This window comes from Oncorhynchus clarkii, chromosome 5 (assembly GCF_045791955.1).
Source record: "Oncorhynchus clarkii lewisi isolate Uvic-CL-2024 chromosome 5, UVic_Ocla_1.0, whole genome shotgun sequence".
Taxonomy (NCBI): Eukaryota; Metazoa; Chordata; class Actinopteri; order Salmoniformes; family Salmonidae; genus Oncorhynchus; species Oncorhynchus clarkii.
In genome coordinates, this window is record NC_092151.1 from 23,023,733 (window position 1) to 23,039,735 (window position 16,003).

The 16,003-nt window shown below is 43.2% G+C and overlaps 1 protein-coding gene across 5 annotated transcripts in view; it reads right to left on the reverse strand.

Moving 5' to 3' along the window:
- Positions 1 to 7,989: 7,989 nt before the first annotated feature.
- LOC139408547 (phosphatidylserine decarboxylase proenzyme, mitochondrial-like) overlaps positions 7,990 to 16,003 on the reverse strand; it is a 36,211-nt gene continuing 28,197 nt past the window's right edge. For all 5 annotated transcript variants that reach the window (XM_071152558.1, XM_071152560.1, XM_071152557.1 and 2 more), the window contains 5 exons: positions 11,903 to 12,139; positions 11,566 to 11,713; positions 11,184 to 11,333; positions 10,704 to 10,864; positions 7,990 to 9,204 (listed from right to left, as the gene is read on the reverse strand). In XM_071152558.1, coding sequence (XP_071008659.1) covers positions 8,929 to 9,204; positions 10,704 to 10,864; positions 11,184 to 11,333; positions 11,566 to 11,713; positions 11,903 to 12,139 — 972 coding nt within the window. In that variant the 3' untranslated portion in view covers positions 7,990 to 8,928. The remainder of the gene's footprint in view (positions 9,205 to 10,703; positions 10,865 to 11,183; positions 11,334 to 11,565; positions 11,714 to 11,902; positions 12,140 to 16,003) is intronic.

Consider the following 16,003-nt stretch of genomic DNA (forward strand, 5'->3'; position numbering starts at 1 on the left):
ACTTAGCATGTTAGCTAAGTCTTCCCCTAACCCTTCAGCTAACCCTTCCCCTAACCTTAACCCTTTAAAAGAACCTTGGCCAGCTAGCTAACGTTGGTCACCTAGCTAGAACTCATAAAATATAATAGGTTTTGCAAATTTCTAACATATAATATGAATTATAATCCGTAACACATCATCACCAATAATGTGAATAATTGACTGTAGAAGTGCTAGATTAAATTTGACCCCGTGATGAAGTTCTTATTCATGACTTGCATCTGAAACTCCATCTGAAATCAATAGTTTCACCCAATTTTGACTAGGTCACACATTTTTATCAGTCGGGAAAACAAGACACCATGTTTGGTTCCTGACTCAAATATTCCCCAGAGCTTAGTCTCATGTCCTTGTCTTTCTTCCTTTCAAACCGGTCTGATAAGGTGGCTGATGAGAGCCAGAGGAGCTTAAGGCTGGAATTGAGTGTTTACCCACTGTCTTTATGCATGTCTACCTGCACAATGATTATTTGGAAAACATTAAGCATTTACCTGTGAAGGGAGTCTTGTATCTTGCAGTAGTGCCACATTTTTACAGTAACCAATATTTTATTTGACTGGGAAAACGAGCTACTGAATAAATACCACAATACAGGTTTGATTGAATTGAACACTAGCTGATTCCTAGGAAGTGTAGCACTACTCCCACTCTGAGAAATACAGCAGGTTCAACCTACACCAGTTCTGTCGTCACTGTTGTGTGACTGTTACACCACAAACTAGTCATGGGTAGAAAGAAGATTGCAGGAGTAACCCCATAAGACATTGCAGTACACACCATCATGAAAAAGGCCCATACTGTATTTGGACTGAACGATAATTACCTAAGAGTTTTGCCTCACCTTAGAGGTAACCTGGCCAGGAAAATCTCTGGGGCCTGCAGTTTTTCTTGGTTAAGTCACATTATCTTGTAAAACTCTAACAATAATAGTTATTCAATGTAGTTAACACAGTTGATAACACAGCCACACAACTCAATCAATTCACTATAATTCATCCCTTCTTCTTTCTTATTTGCACTTTCTTATTACAACAGTATATCATTCGTAGGTCTTTGTTATTATTCCTTGCTGTTTGACAGTGGCCTTTAAAGTGTTGCTCCAGAGGTTTTGAATAATTTCAGCCAGTAGTTCTAAAAGTAGTGCTCACGAGCCAAAACGGGTCCCCAATTTTTTTTTATAAAATTTTGTACGATGTCATTAATTTTGTGTGATATGTTACGAATTGCAAAAAAATAAGAATACAAGAAAATGATATTCTGATTCGTACAATATGTTATGAATTTGACTGGATCTTTAACTTTTGGTCCTAGTCACCTGAGTAGTTGCCACTGCTGACTGGAGAGAAAGTAGCAATTTATACTCATGCATGTGTTGCCATGTAATTCTGTTGGGGGCTTAGGGTCTAGTGGTTGGAGCGTTGGACTAGTAACCAAAAGGTTGCAAGATCAAATCCCGGAGCTGACAAGGTAAAAATCTGTTGTTCTGCCCCTGAACAAGGCAGTTAACTCACTGTTCCTAGGCCGTCATTGAAAATAAGAATTTGTTCTTAACTGACTTGTCTAGTTAAATAAGGGTAAAAAAACAAAGAGAGGCTTTCACACATGGAACCAGTTCATGATGAGGTGACCCTGATATGCTGTAGTAGCTTGCTAAAAATGAAAGATCATTTCTATAAGCTAACGATGCAGAGTAGAATTTTAGTAATGGTTTCACAAGGCTAAACTATGGATGGTTTTGTGTAACTCAAACAAATAAGACAGCATGTGTGTGATCACATTACATTTCAATTCTCATCCAGTCAGATGAATTGATGCCTCTTGTTTCAACTCTTTTTGTCCAGGAGGGACAGTAAGGTGCTGTCTACCACATACACAGAGAAGAATGACTGGGGTTGGGGCTGGGCTGCAGGACCTGTGGCCTGGTTTCCTGGGACCTAGTTGCACAAAGGCAGCATTGTAAACCCTCAGCAGCAGAGAGACCAGCCCAGCAGATGGATAAGCAGGACGGAGTGGTGTGTTATGGGTTGGGGTGGGGAAACTGGACTGATCAGTAAGGCCCATGAAAACTGAACCAGCTTCTAAGCTAGCTGCCCCTCTAGTTTCACCTCACTGGTTTGGCCAAGTCTGTCAGTGCCAAGCCAAAGGTCTGAATGTCATCTTTTGTGACGGGTCAGTTTAAGAGAAGATGTAAAGTGCTATTCACATTCTAATTCCTTGACATCTGTCTACTGTACCTCTTGTCATACTCTCTAACACTTCCTGAAAACTGGCTAAGTGAATCATTCACTCAAGGCTGTCCGTTTCCCATCATTCAAACACTGACAGACAAAAACAAAATCAGGCACAAAGACATTAGGGTATAAATAAAGCAACAAATATTTCCATAGCTAAATATAGCACAGTCGTGTTCGACAAGAAGAAAAAAAGCAAGCGTACAAAGTCATAAGTGAAAAGATTATGTGAAAGACCTCTGTTTCAAAGGTAGATTATGCCATGCTGGCTGTGAGGGCATTTTGCCTTCAAGAAGAATCCATTTCGGAATTGAATACAATTTAAACGATACCACTGATGAATCCTTCAATAACTATACATGTTTAGCCAGTAACGGCTTTTGGCTTTTAAACCAGCTGGTAACACTAGATTGGACAGTGTCTTCAGACAGTGTCCCTTGATTGTCTTAGTTCATATACCCAGAATCCTATGTGGCCGGGGAGTTGTAGGACTATTTCCTGATCTGGGCCTATGTTGCCGGTTTACTTCCGTCGGCAGCGAAAGCAGCAGGTACGACAGCGTCCAAACTCCTCTTCCGTGTCCTCCTTCACTGTGTAGGAGGTCTGGCCGTCATAATAAGGGGTGTTTGAGGCGCCACCATCTCCATTGCTGGTACCTTCTGAGGGGAATGGCGACTGCCCCCCGGGTTTGAAGGCACCGTAGGGGTTAAGGGAGTAATTGCGGTTGCTGTAGGTACTGTCCAGAGCGATGGGGTTGATGATGATCGTGCTGTCCTCTGCAGAATGTAGCTTGGCCCGAGGGATGGTCACGTCTCCATAAGGGTTTTCCAGAGACGAATTCATTATGACTGACTGATTATGGAAGGCTGAGAGTACGAAACACAGGCAGATAGAGTCTGTGGCTGTCAATCTCTTGACAGGCTTTTGGTTTGATGTGTTGGATCTCAGACAGGGTATTGAGGCTCAGATCTGAAGCTTTGCTGTCAACGTTTGTTCTAGTTTCCTCTGGTGACTTGAACTGGCTCCAAGAATACTCCTGTAAAAGACAGATTTAATCATTTTAATACAACTGTAGTTGTAAAGAGAATCCTGAAACTACAAAAGCTCTGGTTCTGTTCTGCTTGACCTTCACGAAATTCGGAGAAAAAAGTATTATCACAATGCAGTGAAATGACACTTGGATGTATCTCTTTTTCATTTTCATCTCGACTGCTTCATTATTTTCCTGCGTATTCCTAATCGTTCTCAATTTACGGTTTATCGATACCTCCTCATATTGCTAAAATTCGATCCCATTCTCTTTCCAAATAAAATTAATGATCATATGTCATGTCACCTTTATATGGATGACTACATCTTTAAAAAACACATCCTAACACCAACAGTGAAGGCAAAACTTCACCAATAAAAGCACTGATTGTTTATGCTTACCTTTTTAACTTGTGGAATCCCTCAGCAGTCAAGTGTTATATGATATCCCATGTAAAGTCCCCTGGTCTTCTGACGTTTCATATAATCCAGTGAGCACTTGAAGGTTGAATGGTTGTCTCTTGCAGATCTTTATTAGTGTACTCCCACTGTGTCTTCATTGGAAAAGGGAGCCACACCTGTAGCGATGTGTGTCAGAGTGAGGACTGAGGTGGTGGTGGCCACACACACACAGGTGCAACCTTGACTCAAGGATAGACGCAACATAGTAAACGTAAATCGGTCTCCCTCCATTTAGTATGATACTGTATGTTACTTTTCGTATGGTATGTATCAGTTTGTGGATGTCTATCATCCATTTCATATGATATGTTACGAATTCCACTTTGTTGTGGTTAAGGGTACGGGTTAAGGTTAAGGTTAGGGTTAGCTAACATGCTAAATAGTTGCAAAGTAGCTAAAAGTAGTTGCAAAGTTGCTAATTAGCTAACATGCTAAAGTTGTCCTTGATGTGATTCAAACACACAACAATTGGGTTGCTAGACGTTTGCGTTATACGCCCACCACTCCTCCCTTTACCAACCTTCCTTTCCCCCCCCCTTTTTTTTACTTTAGTAACATTCTGTCTTATGCAACCATACCAAACGTAACATATCATACTAATTTGAGTGTCAAAGATTTATGTTTGCTAAGTTACATTTAGACTTTGAGGCCAGGCTGTCAAGTGAGGAGGAGTGTTGTTGGTGTACCTGGGAGTCACCTGATCCAATCCCTATGTGAGCAGAGCAGCTACCTGAAACCCAAAGAGGGCGTGGTGATGACTGGCTGCCTCAGCCCTGGTTTATCATTCCCCTAGCTGCTCAAAACACAGGCGTATTTGTCATGGCAACCAGGGCCCATATCCACAAAGCGTCACGGAGTATGAGTGCTGACCTAGGATGTCCATATAAGCTCATTCATTAGGATCTAAAAGTCAAAACTGATGCTAAATCAGCACATCTACTCTGAGACGCTTTGTGGAAACGGCCTTAGTCTCTCTTTCTCCCCATGCCCCTCTTCTCTCTTTTTCTCTCACAATATCTCAATCGGTATCTGTCGCCTGCTGCTAACACCACCCATTGCAAATATTCACTTAAAAGCCCTAATATAATGTAACTGGTAAATGACAGTGTAAACACTCAAAGCTATAATCACACAGGTTGGTCATAAGGACAGCAACAAAAACCCTATGACAAAGATTTGTGTTTGTTATTTTTAGTCTGCATTTGTTGTATTTAAGAGTTTTTTAGTTGCAGGGAGTGGTTTATAGAAAATAAAAATAGAGAGCATTCTGTGTTTAAATCATGATATTTCAGTCAATCTGAACAGGACTGCCGACATAGCTGCCTAAATGGGTGTTTAGGCATAGTTCCAGTGTTAAACATTAACCTGGTTCCATATGAAACACATTCCTGCAGCCATTTCCTCTGCTTTCACCCAGAACCTTTACATTTGCATGTGTGTGCACTCAGCAAAAATTCCTCATACCAACGTTTGTTAAATGGATCAAAGTGAACGAGAGTTTGCTTCCAGACAATTCTATGGCCTTTTGTTTTCCTCGTCAACCCTTTTCACTTTAGTTAATAAGGCGTGGTACCTTTTTTGTGCATTTATGTTCTTAGCCTGCATATATTTGAGTCGTTTTTCACTTTCTGAATTGGCCTCAACCATGTAGACAGACATACATTGCACTTTTTCCCCATAGGTCGGTGCAGTACCCTCATTTCACCAGTGAGAGAAAGTAGCACAAGGAGCGCGAGCTTAGTTTAAATTGCTTCACCAGTGTCATATTTCTTCATCCTTACTATCAACAATAGGAATGGGGGTAGGGGAATCTGATCCTAGATCTGTGATTTACATTTACATTAAGCTAATTTACATAGCAGGGGATTGCTCCCATTACCCAATGTGACATTCCCCCCAACATTATCAGCATGGAGTAGCTTAGCTCTGGAGGTCATCTCTAATCCTATAAATATGTGAAGTACATACTTTCTCGTCACGCACACATATACAAAAACACATTTTTAAGAATACACAATTTATTAGACATGTTTTCTTGCTTTTCAAACAATTCAGGTTAAAATCTATGCAGTGTTGAATGATTCAAGTATATTACAATGTACATATAAAAACAAGTGTGCAACAGGCAGGCACCCTGGTGTTTGGTTTCTGTATGCAACACTTGTGGAACAACGATGTAGCCAAGGGGAGTTTGTGTCACTGGCATCGCCCCGGTCTGTCACATCTGTGACCCCCACTCCTCTGAGGCTAAAGTTAAAAGGTCCTTTACCCACAGGTCAGAGTCAGGTGAGGTCTCTACCCCCTCATGCAGAGAATTAATCCAGCAGCAGCAACACAAAAAGCACAAATGTCCACATTTGTTCAAAGCAAAACATATAAAAAAAAATACACTGAAAAACTAAAACCCCCAAAATACATTTTTGGCACTACTATAAAACGAACAGAACTACATAAAAAATGTCCTTTAAACCAGCTCAGCCCTGGGTATCACAATCATAATACATTAAGTGCATGATACATAGTTAGTATTGATATCAGCATAATTTAAGCTTTACAGTCTTAAATAAACTTTTGTTAACACTGTCATAGGCAGATAACTTCCAGTAACAACTTATTCCAATTGAACCGAACAGAAGAAGACAAAAGTATCAGTTGCCAGTATCAGTTTGCACATTCTCTCCCATGATCCTACCACCAGTGCTGCACATTGTCATAGGTTTGTTTTGGGAATGACGGTCAGAGGGCTGCACTGTATATTAGCATAAAAAGGTATGGCTCCATTCAGAGGAATACGTCAGGATTTAGTCCATTAATGGATTGGGTTAGATTAACACACGTCATCAATCATCTCAACATCATATGTTAAACAATGTGACATACCTTTTAGCAGTCATTTAGGAATGAAAGTGCCATGTGAGTTATGCTGGCATGCTAAACTGTAACACTACAATAGAACTCCATTAGAAGAGATCCACCTGGTTTGAACCCCCTCCATGTAGACACCTGTTAGCAGTGCTTGACTTGGAATGAAAGTAGTGCAGGAGCTGTCTTGTTCCAAGTCTATCCATTAGGTCATGTTCACCGAAATTCACAACAGGTATGCTACAGAGATTATTTTAAGAGTTCATAGACATTTTCCATTACTTCAGAAGTTTAACCAAATGTTCATGACTATTATTATAGCCTACATGAAATAGTAAGCATTATTGACACTGGAAGACTGCTGTGTCTGATCCCATGTAGGCCTTCAATCTCCTGCCATTGTGCCCGTAATCAAGGCACTTAACCCCCCACAAACTTGTCAACATGTGTTCAAACCTCCATCTGGAGAGCTCTTGGGTGTGCAGGCTTCGCTTTTGCTCCAGGCCTGAAACACTTCTTATCAAGGTTCTGTTGAGCAGCTGATGTTTATGCTACAATGTGGTTAGACTAGGCCTTGAAGAAAAGCCTGCACACCTAGTAGCTATCCTGGAGGATGGTTGCCACACTTCCTATAAAATATTGCAACACTACAACCAAATATCTTTGTTTTTAATCAAATGATTCCCTCATTAAATTAATCAGAGATCAAATGGATAAGGTAGGCTACTATACATGTTTATATATAAGGCTCAAATATTCATGCTTCAGGGGAGATCTATGCACAGCAAGTTATTTGTCAATTGTTATAATTGTTTTACGTTACCTGCAGCAGAAATTAGCACAGACACACACTGAAGGGTCATTCCGATAACGGCTGATGTCCATTTTTAAGTGTGCCTTCATGAATTACATTAGCAAAAATCATGAAATGCCTTTTCATGACCTGATAAACCCTCTTTTGGCAAAAGCCCTTCATGCGCATTCAGGCTGGCTCATTTTCAATAGGCACAATCTTGAACTGACATCCTACTGGCAAATAAACGTGAGCAAAGCGGAATCAGAAAATGAATACCCATTGGCCATTGCTAGTCAACGCAGATCCTGCCTTGCCACTTTGATCAAACTTTTTTGTCTCGGTGTATGAATCTAGACCGGTGACAGGCTACTTTGTTTTATATAGGAGCCGGTACGCAATTTATCAAACATTTGAAGTGTCGGTAAGGCCTCCGGGTAGCTCAGTCCCAAGTCAAGCACTGCCTGTTAGGCATCACTTACAGTAAAACAACAGCGATAATTGGCATCAGGCAGGCAACGCTACTAGCTACCACTAATGGTGATTAATAACGCATTGCTGGGATGGCAGAGATCGTACATCATGGGCTTACTACAACAGGGTTGTATTTATTAGGGCAGACTGAGGCAAAACATTTTACAACGGAAAGTCAAGGTATTCAGCCTGTTTTCTTCTGGCAGGTGCCTAATGAATAAGACCCAGACTTGTCTGACTGGGAGGAGTGGTGCCAGTCTGTACATCCATGACAGGGAGGGAAGAGTCCACATAATCACCCCCAACACAAGCACCTTTTCTGGGGATGGCAGAAGAGGGAGAGACCAAAGGAGAACAGAAAGGCATTCAGTATCAGAATGAAGGGAAATTAGAGAAGGAAGAGGGTAGACGTGTGGCTTCTGGTACATTCCTTCTTTGTGGTATGTGTACTGTAGGTGTGTGTATACTGTACATTGTATAGGGAAGCCTGTCCACATGATAGAGGCTGTGTGTGACAGGGGTTATCTGTATGTGTGGAGATGTGTCTTGCTAGCCTGGTCCCAGATCTGTTTGTGATGTATTGCCAAAGGCCATATGAGCTGGGCTACACAGCACTAGCCAGATCTGTAATCAGGCTGGTGTCTTGCTGCTTGTGTCTGAAATCTCAGGAGGAACTCCTAGTTGAAGAGGATACCCCTGACAAAAGGCAATATGGGCACAATTTAGTAACATTTTATTTTTTTTTTTTAAAGCTATGTCGTTATTCTTATGGAAAGTAAATGTAACTAATTGCTATAAACTATCTTTATTTTGCTGGTCAGGTATGTACACTAGTCGTAATCAACTGTCCAACTGACAAAATAAGTCAATTGTTAATAGAAACTCTAGTCGATGAAAACGGGGAGACCCCCTTGGTAGTAATGCAACAGTGGTGACTGACTTTTTTCTGTAAGTCCATCAGTGTGTGAATGAGTGTGTGTCTAAGTCAGCCTGTGCACCACCGCTCAAATCTGTACACACGTCAGTGTCCCCATCAGTTTATTTTAGTCCGTTTTCCCCCAGAAAGTGTCTCTCTGGTTGGCCATCTCGGCTCACAGTCCCCAGGGGTTCTCCGTAGCGGATCTTCTGGCCGGCCTTCAGGTTGAAGCTGAAGTCGTGCGGAGCCTCGAAGAGAAGGACTATAGTGGAGCCCAGGTTGAACTCTCCCAGGTGCTCCCCTTTCCTCATGCTCACTCCCTCCTGGTTGTTGTTGGACAAGTAGCTGAAGTCGTTGTACGAGCCTTTGCTGTAGCGTGGGCTGTTAGTGCGCAGCTCCTGGATACAGACAGAGAGAGAGAGACAGAAAGGATACAGTTTAGTAAATACATTATAATAATGATCCAATGCATACAATGTCAAGTGTTTTGAGCATCTGGTGGAAAGGATTTGATCTAAAGCGACTTAGTCACGCATATATTAAGTACACGTGACACATGGGGGAATCAAACCCATAGCCCTGATGTTAAATGCACCCTGCTCCAACCAACCCTTAACACTGAAAGGATATCTCATAACTGCCCCATTTATCCAGTGCCCATCATGTGATGTGTAAAACATTTGAGGAGAATAGGTAAATTGGACTAAGCCCCATTAGACGATGAGCAGCATGATAGCTGCTGAATGAAGTCATATCCTCCTGTTATGATGTTGACGGTCTGGTTGGGAACAGCTTGTGCCACTGGCCCCCCTCCTCACTTTTCATCTTTCTCGTCTCCCTCCCCCCTCCTAGTTGTCTTCCCTCCCCTTCCACCTCCCCCCTCTCCTCACCCTTCCTTCGCTTCCCCCTTCCTGATCAGGCTCTTCTTAATGACGGTGATGGAGTTGGCTTACAGTTAACCGCCTCACCTACATATTAAAACGACCACGTCATCCTAAGCCTCTTGTCTAATCAATGGAAGTATATGGCTCCTATGGGAAATCAGTCAGTTTAAACACAGAGTAGAGAGATTAAATAGGCCTATCCGGTGTGTGTGTCGGCAGCTTAGGGAAATGGCCTGACGTACAGGTAAGTGGGAAGCAGAGGGAGCTGAAGGGAGTGAAAGCTCATACTGCGAGAAGAAGTGTAATAGGAGTCAGAGTGACAATGGGTCAGAACCTCTCTTAAGTCAGCATTATTTCTACTGTATGTACTGTTATGTCCTAATAATTCATCTTTGAGTAAATACTATGGCACAGTACCAGAATAGGCTCAGACCAGGCCCCCAGTGTCTGGTCTGGACCAGCTCTGCTGGTTGGCTACTGCGTAGCTACCTAGTGGTGTCAAAAGTCCTGGTCTGCCCTAGAAAGCCTATGTAAATTACGATCGTCAGAACAGCCAAACTATTCTTTATTTTTACGTCTGTTTTGGGCTCTAAAATGTGTTTATTATGATCAAGTTCGATCCCCAACGTGAATTATTTTAAAGTTCGCTACAAATTGAGATATTTAGTTAAATAGTGATCCATTCTGACTACTACATTTGTCGTCACACAGGATCACGTGCTGACACAGACTAAACACGGGCTGGCAGGTTACGAGGAGGCTCTCACCCTCATGCACTCTTTGCGCGTCTCTTGGGCAGGATGACCATGATCCTTTGCTAGTTATGCCCACTTTCACCATGATCCTTAGCAATATTTTTGTGCCAGTCAGCAATATGGCGGGCTTCAAATACTTCTATGAAAATCTCACGATGACGCGTGGATGACGTCTGCGCTATCACTATCTACTGGTTTTAATGTCTATGGGTCAGACTAGTAAACATTCACCCTAAGTGGGCTGTAGCGCTAACTAACCTTGTCAAAGTAGATACGTATGGAGCCCACGTTGGTGGCCCCTACAGCGGTGAGGGAGAAGAAGCCGTGCGTCCACTCTCCGCTCAACACCACCCTCTCGTTATGGCAGAACAGTTCTTTGATCCAGCGGGCCACGCCAGGGTTCACTGACATCAGAGAGCCTGGGAGGGACACAGACAGGGAGCAGGAGGTAAATACACAGCTATACAGACATGACACAAAACATGAGGTATAATACAAACACTGCAAGCAGCACCATATTTATACACCAAATATGATTTTTAGGACTGTGCCATTTTAGATCAGATAGGAGTGAGGGTGCAAGGTGCAGCATGGCAAGTCTGAGTATGTAGAATGATTATGGTGTGTGTCCTGGACATCCTGGGATTGTCCTAGCATCATCCTACCATAGCAGAGTAATTCTGGTGTTTATATATGATGCGTATAGTAGGAGTAGGACAGTCCTAACAGGGTACTGACCAGGGAAGTGTCTTCTGTGGGCCACCCTCCAGTCTGTGGGGGAGTGGAAGCAGTGGTAATCTCCTGGAGCCAGGTACACCACACAGTGGAACAGCTCATTCCCCTCTTTAGTCACCAGCAGGTCCTGAAACGAGCTGGGGTCCTCCTCATCTGGGAAAACACACATACATCCACCGTTCTGGTCAGCAGGCAAGGTGTGTCAATCCAATCCTAAACCAATCCTAAATGAGCCCTAATCTCTGAGTCTATTAGGTCTATAACATACGTGTAATATTTCCATCCAATCCTTTGAGATCAACAAGTCTAAAGGAGGTAGGGGGGATTAAGGGTCAAATTGGGATTGGGCATTAGACCAGGAGGGGGAAAGGGTAGAGGTATTCACTTGATGGCTTGATGGTACTGTTGATGGCCTCAGCCCAGGTGTGTGGTCCCAGGAAGGTCTCCAGAGAGTATGTGACTCCTTTGACTTGCTCCACCTCACAGTTCCGCACCCGCCCAAAGTGCAGGATCTTCCCATCTGCTGGGCTGATCTGAAAAGCACACAGACATTATGGCTTTAGCCAGGGATCTACTCCTCTGTGTGTATAAAAGCCAGTAGAGACAACTCTGATCAGACACAGAGCAGGAAGAGTAGTTCAAATTCATACACACCGTTCACACACAGACAGACAGTTCACATATACCTGTGAACATGCATGCACGCACAAACACACACTTACCACGCAGTGTGAGTCACACACGGGCCGGATAGCCGGTTTGAGTTTCCGTCTAAAGAATTCTCCCAGGTTCCTGTATTGAATTAGGTCTTCCACAGCAGCCTCCTGCATGTTGACACCAAACGTCCAGATATACAGACTGTAGACTGGCTTCCTCAGCCAGGTCGGCAGCTCCACCTGGTTCAGCCGACCCCAGGCCCGAGACAGCAGCCGTGTCGGGATGGTCTTGTACAGAGCAACCTGAACGAAGGAGGAGGAGAATGTTGGGTTACACTACACATAGCTAAACTCCATGTTCTCACATTGGCTACATCCTGGCTCCTTGTTTTTGTGGTCTGGCCAACTCCTATGGTCATTGTTACACCAAACGACCATAGGAGTAGGCAACAGTGCACAAACAGATCTGGCACCGGGCAACTTCTTCTCTACTGGGAGAACTCTAGAAGGAGAAGCTAGAACCCTAGCAGACAAGGCTATTGAAGGCAAGGTGACATCTTGAATAAAAATATTAGTCTCCCATATCACTAGGTCAATTGCATCAAGACCATGTGCGGGACAGGTAGTATGGTTGAGGTGTTGACAGCGTTTTAAGGTGCCTGAATAAATCAAACTTTTGCACATCTGAAGTTCTGTCTTAGTTTACAGGTGCATTGTAAAAGCCTAAAGTGAACAGGTAGTTGCAAATTAAACTTTTCCAGATAACTGCAAAGTTTCAGTCGCATACAAAGCCATCAATTCACGGCTTTAAGGATATCTAAACATAAACCTAGCCCTAAGCTGCACTCACCAAAACACAACCACATCTGAGCAGCAGCATCAAAAAAACCCAAATGAATCGAAAGTTCATTGATTCCTACATCTCCGTATCCATGAGATGTGACCAGTCAAGTTGAAGGAGCCGCCTGTCACTTGACTTCTCTGCACAGGTGTAGAACATCCATCTGCGACTCACGCAGAGACACTTACAATGTGAAGCACGAAATTCAGTGTGCGTTGAAGTGAAGAGTGACAAAGCGATCTGACCCTCCTAGCACCTGCAAGCAGTCAGGACTGTTTAGACTCCTCTATTGCCTGAGCGATCCATATGATTTGCTGCTTGACTTGCTGCTGCTGCTGCTTCTAGCTGTTCGCTGGGCCAGGCTGGCATCATCAATAGCTTCTGCCTAGCTAAGTGGATTAGTCAGGTTCTGGACCAGCTGACATGAGGAAGGAGGAGAAAAGGGCTCTAATAAAGCTTACCTATCCTCCCCTTCGAAAATGTTGCGAATCGGATGTTGCAAGATATCTGATGATATAGATGGGGTTAAATACGCAAAACATGATTAATTTAATACCGGGCAAATCATGATGTGTGGAAGCAAGCCTTGTTAATTATAACGGATCAAATCCGTCCAAGTCCAACACGGCTACGAACAGACCGCGGCACAATATATATCTTTTTTACATGGCCTCAGATGCGAGGACAGAATAATTAATAAACACAATGGCAGATTTAAAATAGACTTAAAATAGAATAGGAGTTAAACAGGTAGGTAGGTAGGTAGGTAGGAGGGGAAAGGGCCTAGAAAATCCATTTGATCCACAGTGTGGCTCAATCCACATGGAGTTCAGGGCTAAATTAAAAACCATGAAGGTGATCAGAGTTCAGACTGAACAGAAATACAAACGTAGGGAGAAATACTGGGGCTTAATTAATGTGGGTTACAACCCAAATTATTTTCCAATCATTTCGTTCTGAACAGAACCATTATTTTTTTTCCCCCTTCCAGCCAGCAAAATTAAGTTCTGAACTGACTCAAACCCCCCAAAAGTGAATGTTTATATCGTTCCTTTCTGATCCAATCAGTGCGCATAGAGCAGCTTGCTATGGAGGAAGCAAGTCATAGTTGTTCACATGCATTGGAGAGACAAATTTGGGTGCGAGATGCGACAAGTTTTGCGAGTGGGGAGGGAGCAAGAAAGGGTGGAGAAGGAGGCTTGGTTTGAAGTGTTGGGCATCTTATGACATGCACTATCTGAATTAGGCCCAAAGAATTATACCTACGGAGGAGCGGCTTTTATGAAGGAACTTTGAATGTCTTCCACCTTCAGAGAGTTGACTTAACGTTGGACCACAGCTAGCTAGCTAACAAGCTTGTGGATGCAGAGGCACCAGAATTTAAATAAAAACACATCTTACCTTTTAGTAGTTAATAAATCCAATGTGAAACGTTACTATAGTAACTATAGTATCTTTAACGAACATTGAAAAAGTTAATCCATTCTAAATCTAATAAAAAAATCTGTCCCTAATTTCTGTACCACGCTTGTAACGTCAGTAGGCTACAGTAGCCTATGCTTTGGAGGGGGAAGCGCAGGTAGCCTATACACTCACTGGCAAAGATTTGAAGCTGGCAGGCAGACATTGGAACAAGTTTGAGTGACAGAGTGAGGGCTTTGCATAGGCACTTTGTTGATGAGAAAGAAAGTTCCCGGAAAGTAAAATAACATTATTCCCAAGCTTTTAAAATAACGGTTCTGTTCCGGAACAGTATAGTTCACTTCCGGTTCCGATTCGGTTCCTCAAAAAATGCATTTTCCAGTTTTCCTGGTCGCAACATACGGAACATTGCAGATGAACTATAACGTACAGATCAAACTGATGAAATGAGCTGACAAAATTATTCAATATGATTGATAGAGAAGTACCCTACATTACCAAAAGTATGTGAACACCTGCTTATCAAACATCTCATTACAAAATCATGGGCATTAATATGGATTTGGTCCCCCCTTTGATGCTATAACAGCCTCTACTCTTCTGGGAAGGCTTTCCGCTAGATGTTGAAACACTGCTGTGGGGACATGCTTCCAATCAGGCACAAGAGCATTAGTGAGGTCAGGCACTGATGTTGGGCAATGAGGCCTGGCTCGCAGTCGGCGTACCAATTCATCCCATAGGTGTTCGATGGGGTTGAGGTCAGAGCTCTGTGCAGGCCAGTTAAGTTCTTCCACACCGATCGACAAACCATTTCTGTATGGCCCTCGCTTTGTTCACGGGGGCATTGTCATGCTGAAACAGCCTTCCTCAAACTGTTGCCAAAGTTGAAAGTACAGAATCGTCGAGAATGTCATTGTATGCTGTAGTGTTAAGATTTCCCTTCACTGGAACTAAGGGGCCTAGCCCAAACCATGAAAAACAGCCCCAGACCATTATTCCTCCTCCACCAAACATTACAGGTGGCACTATGCATTGGGGCAGGTAGCGTTCTCCTGGCATCCGCCAAACCCAGATTTGTCCATCAGACTGCCAGATTGTGAAGCGTGATTCATCACTCCAGAGAACGCGTTTCCACTGCTCCAGAGTTCAATGGCGGCGAGCTTTACACCCCTCCAGCCAACGCTTGGCGATGCAAATGGTGATCTTAGGCTTGTGTGCGGCTGCTCGGCAAAGGAAACCCATTTCATGAAGCTCCTGACTTTGCTTCCAGAGGCAGTTTGGAACTCTATGGTGAGTGTTGCAACCAAGGACAGACGATTTTTATGCGCTGCGCACTTCAGCACACAAAGGTCCTGTTCTGTGAGCTTGTGGGGCCTACAACTTCACAGCTGAGCTGTTGTTGCTCCTAGACATTTCCACTTCACAATAACAACACTTACAGTCGACCGGGGCAGCTAAAGCATTGCAGAAATTTAACGAACTGACTTGTTGGAAAGGTGGCATCCTATGACGGTGCCACGTTGAAAGTCAGAGCTCTTCAGTAAGGCCATTCTACTGTCAATGTTTGTCTATGGAGATTGCATGGCTTTGTGCTCAGTTTATATACACCCGTCAGCAACAGGTGTTGCTGAAAAAGCAGAATCCACTAATTTGAAGGAGTAACCATACTTTTGTATATAGAGTACGTCTGTTCTACAACATTACTATCCGAATGCTCTGGAACGTAACACACCGTCCTGAATTTAAGCCACCGGTGCTGCCTGCTGAGTCTAGATCCGCCCACATAACTCACAGGTAGTTAGCTACTGTAGCTAAAGATAAATCACAGATAATGTCCAAACTGCAGAAAATGAGATCAGCAGACGCTATGGATGGCAGACAAGTTCCATCTCCACGACTGAGTT